The sequence below is a fragment of the Emiliania huxleyi genome (genome assembly GCF_000372725.1).
Source record: "Emiliania huxleyi CCMP1516 unplaced genomic scaffold EMIHUscaffold_261, whole genome shotgun sequence".
NCBI classification, from domain to species: domain Eukaryota; phylum Haptophyta; order Isochrysidales; family Noelaerhabdaceae; genus Emiliania; species Emiliania huxleyi.
In genome coordinates, this window is record NW_005200081.1 from 52,867 (window position 1) to 64,055 (window position 11,189).

At 63.9% G+C, this 11,189-nt stretch overlaps 2 protein-coding genes across 2 annotated transcripts; one reads left to right on the forward strand and one right to left on the reverse strand.

The window, feature by feature from the left end:
- The first annotated feature begins 6,329 nt into the window (after positions 1 to 6,329).
- Positions 6,330 to 7,049, forward strand: EMIHUDRAFT_367496 (hypothetical protein). Its single transcript, XM_005777338.1, has one exon. It carries the CDS (start codon positions 6,356 to 6,358, stop codon positions 6,995 to 6,997), a length of 642 nt encoding a protein of 213 aa, XP_005777395.1. The 5' UTR covers positions 6,330 to 6,355; the 3' UTR covers positions 6,998 to 7,049.
- A 342-nt stretch (positions 7,050 to 7,391) lies between these two features.
- Positions 7,392 to 10,671, reverse strand: EMIHUDRAFT_469234 (Hypothetical protein; the record flags this gene model as incomplete). Its single annotated transcript, XM_005777339.1, has 9 exons — positions 7,392 to 7,625; positions 7,772 to 7,879; positions 8,047 to 8,121; positions 8,179 to 8,253; positions 9,158 to 9,255; positions 9,335 to 9,423; positions 9,503 to 9,604; positions 9,637 to 10,167; positions 10,328 to 10,671. 9 exons carry the CDS (start codon positions 10,669 to 10,671, stop codon positions 7,392 to 7,394), a joined length of 1,656 nt encoding a protein of 551 aa, XP_005777396.1.
- Positions 10,672 to 11,189: the final 518 nt, after the last annotated feature.

The window sequence follows — 11,189 nt, forward strand, 5'->3', positions numbered from 1 at the left end:
TAGCAACCCGCCGCGTTTTGACTTTTGAGAAAAGAAAATCCTGCGCGCCCGAGGCCATGTGTGTGGCGGCGGCGTGCCGTCCTCCCATCCCTCCCTTAGTTTGTCGGCTTTCTTTCTTTCTTTCTTTGCCATGGCCGGAGGGCCCCGGGTGAGGCTTGGGGTCAGTTGTCGGAGGAGGTGAGAGATGAGCTGACTCGGCCTCTGCGAGTGGAGTCGTGCGAGGACTGCGTCGAGGAGGCCGGCTCTCGCGCCGGCCGCCGCGCGCCAAGCAAGCCGTCCGACGTGAGAGAGCCCAGTGAGTCGAGCATCTGCGACGAAATCATGTTGCGCGAGGTGCCTCCGGCCGCGACGCGGGGGCAAGAATATCGTTACACGACTTACGCGGATTCCCGAATCCCCTCTGCGCTGTGAGAGCCGGCGTCGTTAAGGTCATTCACGGGTGTCCGCGGCCCACTGTGCCCGCTGGTAGGACAATGACCGCCGCAAACCCTGTGGTGAGCTCCATATGATCTCGGATATTTTTTGTAGGCACCGGAACACCAAAAAACTACTTTGTCTTCGAGTGAAAAGTAGTCCGAGAAAGCCCGCGGCCGCAGTGAATTAAAAGGCGCGGTTTTCGAGGGGGAATCTGGAGAATCTGGGAATCGGCTCACCACGGATCCCCACCTCATCGAAAAACTTTTCACTCCAAGACAAAGTACTTTTTTAAGGTGCTCTACAAGCTAGGCACAAAAGATATGGCATTGCAGGCCATTTAGGGCCCCTAGACGGTCACTGAGTAGGCCAAAATCCCCACTGGGCCGGGAGCAACCTTAATCCGACATACTCTTAAATGTGCGAGTGTGGCGCGCGGACTCCGACTTCGGACTTGCGCTCTGCGCGGTGGCCGGTGCTCTCCCGGCCTCTCGAAGCTCGCGGGACCTCGGGGTGCGCTGCGCGCGTGCGGGAGTGTGGGAGCGGAAAACGAAGAGTCCGAGCGACCGCCGCCCCACACACATACACAGTGTACTTACTCAAAACGACCTCTCCCTCTAGCGTACAGTGTAGAGGCGCGCCCGCGAAGCCGAAGCCTTAGCAGCCCCTGCCAAGCATCTCGCACATCTCCTCCGCCTTGAGCCGGTTGAGCTCCTTCCTCTCCTTGTCTGTCAGCCCGCCTCCGCCGAGATCGCCCTTCTTCTTCAGCTCCTGCAGCACACAGTGGCAGGGGTCAGTGCAGCGCAGAGGCGCGGTGGCTGGCAGGCCGCTGGCCACCTCGATGCGAGCGTACTGCTTTGCAACCTTGGGCTGCTTGGGCTTGGACGCGTCGATCGTGACGGCCTGCACCGCGCTCACCTTGATGGGAGCCGCCGCCTCCTCGGGCGCATCGAGATCGCCAAGGCCGTCGGCGTGGGCGGCTCGCGTGGCCCCGAGAGCAGCAGCGGAGGAGAGGCCGGCGAGGAGCGACCGGCGCGAGAGCGCTGGCGCCCCTGGGCTCGGCGGCAAGCGCAGCGCGTCGCAGCCCGCGAGGAGCGCGAGGAGCACGCTGACGAAGAGCTTCGACATCGACGCCTCCGACATCGACGCCTCCGCTCTACTGTAGGCCGTTCCTGTTTCTTTTCCCATATGCTGTGAGAGAGGCTTGTATCTTAAGAATTCTTTTCCCATATCTCTCCTAGAAGGCTCGCTAGCGTAAAGCCGTAGCCCGTGTGCTCTACGTCGACGTTGTGCTGCGCGCCCACACACACGTGCGCCGCCCGTCCGTCCGCCGCGCGGGAGCGAGGCGCCGGCAGCCCGCAGAGAGAGAGAGAGAGAGAGAGAGAGAAAACCGCCAATGGCCGTTATCCGTTAGTGCGGACGTCGCCGCGGCTCGCCTCTGCCGCGGCGGCTGCTGCGCGCACGCGGCGGCGCCGCTCTCTCGCGAGACGGCTGGCGACGCGGCTCGCCGCCGACGTACGGTGCGCTCGTCCGACGGTCCGCAGCGTGGCGTGCGCGGCGCTGAGCGCCGCTCTGCGAGCGCCTCTGCGCCTGCACTGCCTGTCTCTGTTGCTGTTGGTGGTGGTGGTGCTGCTGCTGCTGGTGCCGATGCTGCTGCTGGCGCGGCGCGGCTGTGCGACTGGGCTCGACGCGCGCGTCGCGAGCGTCTGACGCGGCGGGCGGCGTCGGGCAGGTGCGCTTCTCTCTCGGGTGGTGGTGGTGGTGCTGCTGCTGCTGCTGGTGGTGCAGATGCTGCTGCTGGTGCGGCGCGGCTCTCCGACGCGACTCGATGCGCGCGTCGCGGCTATCCGACGCGGCGGGCGGCGTCGCGGGCGGCAGCGGTGGCGGCTCGCGGGTGGAGGTGGAGGCTGGTGGCTGTGGTGGACTTTGAGTTTATTTCATGGTCGTGTACGGGGACCGGGGGGTCAACCGGGAGGCAGGGGGTTCGACCTGGCGACGGAGGACCGTGGGCCATCGCGGGGACGGGCCCGCCGGAGGCGCGCCCGGTAGATCCGGATGGTCTCACCCGGTGGGAGGCACCGAGGCGTCTGGGACGCTCAGCTCTACCTTAAGCTCCTGAGGGGCGCGTGGTTGTAACCACGTAGTATGACTACAACCCACCACAGACACCCTCCCCCACTCCTCACGTGTGTTCACACCCTCACCCTCTCCTCTCTCCTCTGTCTCTCTCTCTCTCTCCTCTCTCTCCTCTTGTCTGTGCTGTCTGCCTGACTCAGGCACTCAATCTGCCGATGCGTGATTGTGTGTGGGCTGCTCCGAGGGGGCCCTCTGTGCGATCCGACGGGTAGGGGGGCTGTGCCCGGGCGGTGTCCGGTGTGGAGTCCCCTTCTGATCCCGCCTGTGGTGTTGGGTGTGAGGTCGTGGAAGCTTCGATCCCAAGGGGGGGAGCCGAGCCCACTCATAACCAACTCTCAGGGGCAGTAGGTGGGCGAGCCTCGAGCGCGCTCATCTCGATCGTCAAGGCGTCGCTACGCGCGGTCTTCCGCGGGGGGAGCTGCGTCGACGGGTGCGGGACCGCGGCGCAGCCAGTGCCGTGGCGATGCCTCCGGCTGTTTGCGGCGGGCGGCTTGCTGCTCGCTGCGATGGCGAAAAACTCGTCTCGCCACACGCCAAGGGCTTATGCTCTGGCGAGACGTGAGGCGCATGCGCCCAGGAGGGGAGGGGGCATGTGTAACGACACTGCTAGAGATGCCTTTCGGGGCCCAGAGATAAAACTTCTGTGATGCCATGCGTGACCTAGTAGTGTCCCCAGCTATGGGCGTGTCCACGTTGGAGCCAGGTGTGGTGTGGGCGCGAGAATAGCTCCGCCGTTCATGGAGGCAACCGATGCGAGTCGACTGGTGTGTGTCGTCGTGGTTTCGTATCAAGAATTCTCTCTCTCCGGCAGCCCGCACCCCACACACAGATGCGACAGAGACACACACTCTCACTCCGCGTGCTCGCGGAGGGGCATGCTGCAGAGTGCAGTCGCCTCGCCGAGCGCTGCCCGGAGACTACCCCGCAACTCACTCTTTCAGCCCGCCCCAAGCCCACTCATCCTCACTGGTGACCTCGTAGATCCCTGTGTCGGCTCCCAGAAACCGAACGCGGAGCCCCTTGGCGAAGAGGCTCGTGACGACCCCCTCGTACCCCACCTTCTCGGCCCCTTCCTGGTACCACACGGAGAGGGCGGCTCGCAGGCGAGCTCATGAGAATTTTACAACAAAACTCCCTCGCACGACACTGGGCACGGGACTGGCGCGCACTGGCACTAGCACAGGTACACCACGGGAGCCGCGAAAAGAATTCTAGTCCAATCGTGCCCTCAAATCCCTCCCTTGGGTTGTTTTTCTTTATTTTTTTCGAGCAGGCCAAGGGCAAGGCACTTTTTTCGTCCTTCACACCTCAACCGACTCCGACAACCCCCCTCAACCCCTGAATCCTCGTCCAGGTCCTCGTCCAGGTCTCGTCCTAGCACCTAGGGGGCCGGATGCCGGATCTGACTCTCGTAGACGAAGGAGAGTGTAGTCCTGGCTGGTGCCGTGGTGTTGTGGCCTGGCTCCTGCCCCCCCTCCTGGTCTGCGATCTACCGTACCTGCGTCTCTCGGAGTACGGAGAGATCTCGATTACTCCATCTCTACACGAACTACAGCGAGAGGCGTGCGTTTTTATTTAATCTTAACAAAAGTCGAGCCTCCTCACAGAACGGAAAATGAACGGTTAGACAGTGGGGCGGGCAAGGTGAAGTCCATGAATCGATCCGAAGGAGTCGACGACTACCGCCTCGCCATTGTGGTGATCAATGGTGACCCCGAGGAAGCCGGGGCGTAGGTACCCAGAAACCGATGCGACAGTTCCCCTTAGGGAAAGGTGACGGTTGCCCGCGTAGGACTCGCGCGGAAGCATGAGCACTTGCTGCACGTCTGGGATAGGCACCTCCTCCCACGGATCGCAGCGCATCACGACGAGCTGAGAATGGTCATACTTGTAGTCGAGATCAAATGGCTGAAAGTGCATTCCGCGATAAAAGGGATGTGGCTCCTGGCACACTAAAATGCGCCCGTTATAGTACGCCACATCCCACGGCCGAGATAGGCCCATGCCCTGTTCAGAGGACGGCGGGAAGTACAGTTCCTCTATGAATGCATTGGGCTGCGCTGGGTGGCCGCTCGCTTGAAAGAAGGACAAGCATTCGTTGCCATGATCACATACCAGCACGAGCGGCTCAGGGCACAGGACAGACGGGTCGTCGAAAATTGTCACACCCGTCGGCTCAGAAAGGCATCCGTAGTCGCGGCCGCGGGTGCCAAAAGACCCACGCCAACCAAGCGTTTCGGCATCGAGAACTACGATCCGCCCATTGTCCGCATCTGTTACGAAGAGCCTGTCGTCCCATACGGCGATGCCGAAAACACGAGCGAAGACGCCGGGCTTGCGGGCCTCAGATGGGCTCTGGATGACCTCGTACTCGGTGTCCGAGCGGCAGATGATGGCGAGATCCGGCAACGAGATCTTGTGGACGCAATGCTCGCAGTCTGAGCCGACCCAAGCGACATCGCCGCGGCACGCCAGCCCAGTTGGGCGCCATTCCAACTGTTTTGTGCGCTGCTCGTCACACTCCCGCAAGATGAGTTTCAGCTCAGCTCTGCCATACTCTGCAACAAGCAGGCCGTACTCGGTGGAAATAGCCCACATCGGGTCGTGGCAGCCAGCCGTCCTGTGAGCGCCCAAGCCGTACTCTGAGTGGTGCTGGCTTAAGATGCTCCAGGTGGGTGGCTTGAGCAACGCTCGCTCTCGCACTACGAGTGCGGTCACGTCACGCAGAGCCCGGCAAGTTCCCGCGGGTGACCATTCCAGCCTCACCGGTTCGCCGTCACACCTTTCCACAACAGCAATATTTAGCTGTCTCACGACGAGCAGCAGAAGATCGGCGCAGAGCGCCGAGGTGAAGGACACCTCCGCGTCGCTCATTTCAACTTGATTTTTTATTTATTAATATTTAGCGTCGCTAATTTTTTTTTGCGGGGGCCAGGAGGCGTCACTAACTCGTGTGAAGAGCACCGATGATGTAGTGAGTGAGTGGTCCCGGGCCCTGCGGGGAACTAAGTCGACGCAAGTTAGTCTGTGAGCTGGACGAGGGCTAGTGGTGCGCCGAGGCCGGTCAAGTGCTCCCGGGAGTCGTGGTCGGAGGCCGGGACACTACGCACACTAACTTAGTGCGCGGAAGTGAGTGCCTCCCGCCGGTCGCGAGGGGAGTGGTCCGGTGTGCCGCTCGTAGACGTAGTGCCCTTCGCCGGCGGACGGAGGCGAGATCGGCTACTATACGCGCACTAACTTAGTCCTGTGCGGAAGTGAGTGGGCCGCCGGCGAGCGGGCTAGTGGGTGAGTGCCTCCCACCACCCCGCGCACTAAGTTAGTGCGCGTAGTGAGTGGGCCGCCGGCGAGCGGGCTAGTGGGTGAGTGCCTCCCGCCACCCCGCACTAAGTTAGTGCGCGTAGTGAGTGGGCCGCCAGCGAGCGGGCGGGCGGTGCCTGGGTGCCTCCCGCCACCCCGCGCACTAAGTTAGTGCGCGTAGTGGGTGGGCCGCCTTCTAGTGGTCGGCGAGGCCGTGGCCAGTGCCCCGGCCCTGCGGCGCCGCCTGTGAGTCGTGCTCGCCGACCCTCCCGAGAGAGAGAGAAGTCTCTCTCTCTCTCTCTCTCTCTCTCTCTCTCTCTCTCTCTCTCTCTCTCTCTCTCTCTCTCTCTCTCCCGACCCTCCCCACAAACACTAGGATTCCTTGAAGTCGGCATCGGTGCTGTGTCCAAGACCTGTACGCTCCTGTTCGGGCTGTGGCGGCCTGTTGTCAACCCCAAAATTGCCCCACATCGTCCGGGTCGTCGTCTCGAGCCCCACATCGTCTGCTATGGTCTGGAGCGTCGAGGTTGGCCCGCTCTCCGTCGGCTCGTCGGGTCTCGCCGTCAAGCCAAAAATGGATTTTGGCGTTCGTGTCGGAAATTTCAAGGCGAACGCCGGGATTGGAGACGTACGCGAGGCGCTGTCCATTGAGTTTGGCGCCGAGGTGGAACAGTGCTTCTCTGCTACGGGCAAGTCGCTCGACGAGTTTCTGCGAAACTTGCGTGCCACCGACGGCCTCGCCGACAGTCTGCTCAACCCCGTCGTCGAGCGGTCCAACGCGATCGTCGCAGAGGTGGTGCGGTTGGTCGGCGTCTCTGTCCGCACCGGTCACATCGAAGGTGTGCTCGGTGTCAAATCTGGCGTCGGGATGAGGGCGGCGGTGGCCGGAGGATGGGAGGACCCAGAGGGGTATCGGATGGTGGGAGCCGGCGGCGAGGTTGCTGCGGGGCTCTCACTGGGCCTCTCGATCTTTGCCGGGCGCCGCGGCACGGACGAGGTCAAGGTGCTTCTCGACGCGAGCAACTTTGGCGTCGAGTTCGAAGTCCGAGTCAGAGACGAGACGCAGGCGGGGGAGGGAGAGGCCGCCGGGGGCGGCCACAGCAGCGCGGCGGAGGGGACGGGGGTGGCGGCGGGGATCCCCCCCGAGTAATAAAGCAGGGATGTCGGATGAGTCGTCATGCGAGAGGGGGAAAAAGTATATGTTGGGGGAGGAAACGCGCACGGCGCGGCGCAGTCGAGTCTCGCGCAGAGACCCCCAACGTTTCAGTACACCCCTCTCATCCCCGCGCGCGCGCGGACCGCTTTTTCTTTTGAGAGATAGATCTCAAAAAACAACCTCTCCATGTGCCTTCCGTCCATGCATGCATGCGTGACACAGTCTCTTACACACGTTACAGAGCGGTACTTCGCACAATGTGACCCTGTCCGAGGACCGAGCGTCGAGCGAGAGGCGGAGTGAAAGGCTGCGACATGCGAGGGCCACACGATGCCGCCCCGACCGCGGGAACACGAGAGCGGCGAGAGCTCTCCCCGCCACCGTCTCCTCAGCGCGAGGCTCCGACGCGCGCCTCCTCCTCGAGCCTCTCCACCTCCTCCTCCTCCCCCCTCTCCGCCCCGAGCCCGCTCGCCGTCCGCGCCTCCGCCGCCAGCCTCTCCGCCGCCAGCAGCGCCTCAGCCTCCAGCAGCTCTGGCGGCGGCTCGCCCGGCCCAGAGACGGCGGCCCAATCCGTCGGCGGCGCGCGCGCGTCCGCGCGGTCCAGGATATGCGAGACGAGCACCTAGGGTTCGGGTTAGGGTTAGGGTTAGGGTTCGGGTTCGGGTTAGGGTTAGGTCCAGGATATGCGAGACGAGCACCTAGGGTTCGGGTTCGGGTTAGGGTGAGGGTGAGGGTGAGGGTTAGGTCCAGGATATGCGAGACGAGCACCGTGATGTCGTCTGGCCGGCCTCCGCCCCAGAGGATGTCGTTATCCTTTGCGAGGATCGCAAAGGGCGAGTCGACGCTCTTGTCGAGGGAGAGCTCCTTGGCGCGCGCCTGCGGAGAGGCGCCGAGAAGGCTCAAGGGGGAGGAGGGCTCTAGAGTGGCAGCGACAGACCCGCGGCACGCGCCGCGATGGCATCCGCCAGCTGCTGCGGCGACGCGCCCGTGCCCGACCCCTCTATCAGGTCCTCTATCGTGTCGAGCAGCGCCTCCTCGTCCACGTTGTCGAAGAGGCCGTCGGTCGCGAGCACGAGGATGTCGCCCGGCCGCACGGGCACACGCACCAGGGAGGCGTCCTGCGAGGCAGTCATCGGACTCCTCACGCGTCACCTCAGGCATCCTCGAGGTCTGACGTGCCCTGGCCCGCGCAAGCGACTGTCCTGCGGCGTCTCGAAGCGGTCGTCCGGCGCGTCCCCAGAGTCGGGCGCCTGGGGGGAGGCTCCGAGAAGGTTCCGAGAAGGTTCCGAGAAGGTGGTCCGGCGAAGCGCACGCCGCGGTCCGTCGGCAGAGGTCTCTCGCCCTCCCCGAGCTGGTATCTCGGCTGCATCTCGGCTCCCTCTCGCCCTGCCGAGCTGGTACGGCGTGTTGAAGGCGCGGAGCTGCTGCGGCGACCGGAAGGCAATGTGCAGCTTCCGGCCGGCGGCTCCGATGCCGGCGGCGGAGTCGAGAGTGCCGAGGGCGGGCTCGACCATCGAGCTCGACCCCGCCTGGCGAGATATGGGGAGATATGGGGAGATATGTGGCTCGACCATCGAGCTCGACCCCGCCTGGCGAGATATGGGGAGATATGGGGAGATATGTGGCTCGACCATCGAGCTCGACCCCGCCTGGCGAGATATGGGGAGATATGGGGAGATATGTGGCTCGACCATCGAGCTCGACCCCGCCTGGCGAGATATGGGGAGATATGGGGAGATATGTGGCTCGACCATCGAGCTCGACCCCGCCTGGCGAGATATGGGGAGATATGGGGAGATATGTGGCTCGACCATCGAGCTCGACCCCGCCTGGCGAGATATGGGGAGATATGGGGAGATATGTGGCTCGACCATCGAGCTCGACCCCGCCTGGCGAGATATGGGGAGATATGGGGAGATATGTGGCTCGACCATCGAGCTCGACCCCGCCTGGCGAGATATGGGGAGATATGGGGAGATATGTGGCTCGACCATCGAGCTCGACCCCGCCTGGCGAGACGCGTGCCCGAAGGGTCGCCCGAGACTCTCCGAGGTGCCTCGGCACCATCGGTCTCGAGCCGAGGCGCAGCAGCGAGAGAGAGAGAGAGAGAGAGAGAGAGGAGAGCGGGGCGTGTGGCGGGTGTGTGCGAGGCACCTGCCGGCGCAGCAGAAGGAAGCCAGAGTCGCCGATGTTTGCCGCGCGGAGCTCTGTCTTGTGCGGGTCGAGTGAGACGAGGCAGGCGGTGGAGGAGCCTAGGAGGGGAGGCTCCGAAGGCTCTTGGGAAGGCTCTGGGGGGAGGGGGAGGCGAGGGCGGCGGCATTGGAGAGGGGCCGATGAGGCGCGAGAGTTGCATCTTGTGCCACGCGTCGAGGAGGACCTTGGCTGGGTCCAGCTCCTCTTCGCGCTTGAGCTTGGTGCACCTGTGGTACAGGACCGCATGTGCTGCCGTGCTCACGTCGACTGGCCAGGAGCCCCTCCTCCCGCTGGAGCGAGGCGCACGAGTTTCGCGACGCAAACATCAGACCGCGCGCATAGGCGGCGGGGTCGATGCCGCCCTCCCACCAGGAGCCGACCCCGTCGGCGACCCCAATCATGTGCGGCCTACAGGAGCCTTCTTGGAACCTTCTTGGAACCTTCCTGTAGAGTCGGCGACTCCAATCATGTGCGGCCCGAGGAGGAAAGCGTCCTCGCCACCGCTCTCTGTCTTGGCCGGGTGGGGCAGCAGCGCGACCGCCGAGTAGAGCTGCAGCGCCGCCTCGGCCGCGAGCCCGCTGCCTACAGGACGGTTCCAAGAAGGTTCCAAGAAGGTTCCTGCAGCAGCGCCGCCTCGGCCCGCGAGCCCGCTGCCGCGCGTCAGCTTGGTGCCGATCGGGACGCCCTTGCGCGGCATCACGGTCTGCACAAAGTCGGACTTGGCCGAGGTGCTCGCATTTCGCTGCAGGTGAATGTACTTTGCAATGTCCTTCGGGTTGAGGATGCCGAGCAGCGTCGAGCCGGCGAGCACCGGAATGTGCCGCCGGCCAGAGAGCGCCATCAGCGAGCGAACTTCGTCGAGCGTGTCGCTCGGGGAGAGGTAGACGAGGTCCTTCGCCGGCGTCATCACCGAAGAGACGGGAACGTTCCACCCCTCCGGCGTCGCGCCGGGCCGGCTCTTGTCGCCGTGCCTGCACCGCGGCCCACCGGAGTGTCAGCAGGAGGCCGCCGTGAGGGTGGTCGGGTTGGGCCTTGCCTGGCGATGCAGCGCAGGCAGTCCCGCGGCGTGAGGAAGCCAGCGACACGGTCGTGCGCGTCGCGCACGACGAAGCTGCCGATCTTCTCGTCCACCTGGTGGCACGCGGAGCGGTCGGTTCCATCTCGGCCGCATCTCGCGCCAGAGAGATCCACGGTCTCACCATGCGGTGAATGGCCGCAGAAATGGGCTCGCCCTCGCCGATGGACGCGCGCAGCGGGTCGTCCATCGTGTAGCGAGCGCCCGACACGGACCGCAGGATGTCCAGAGCTGTCACGACGCCTGAGCTGGGCCCGCCGCTGGCGTCGCAGAGCAGCCGGCGCTGCGCCGCCACGGCCGGCACGGACCGCGCGGTGCGAGCTGCCAGGGCTAGGAGCGGCGGCGATCTAGCGCTTCGCGCTGAGGCTCGCGAGAGGGAACGCGCATACATCGACAGCATCAGCGTCGTATCTGCGAGGGCTTCAGGCCCTGGCGAGTAGAGATCACGCCTCACTGCTTTTCGCTGCGCATGCTCGAGCCGGGGGGCTTGTGTGCTGTGAATACCCCGTGAATACCTGTCGTTGCTGTCTATCCCTTTCTCGACTGTCTGAGCTTGTGCGTCTTGGGTCCGTGGTTGTCTTTTTGTGTGAATACCCCGTGTTGCATGACTGTCTCTGTGCGATTTCGGGCCCGGGGTTGTGCGTTTATGTGAATAGCAGGTGTGGTCTCTACTCGAGTACTCGCAAGGCTTCAGGCCGGTCAAAACGAGAAAAAAATTCGGCGAGCAGTTTGTTTTTCGCTTGAGATCTCGGTCGCTAGGCTCACTCGAGGCGGCGGCAGACAGAGACAGCTGGCCGCCCATGGCGCAAAGGCTGACTGGGATCACAGTACTTGCGGAATGAGTGATCTCGGATTTATTTCTTTGTGGCCCGATGGGTGGACACTCGTCGACCTCTCCTTTGTCGACCTCTCAAGCCA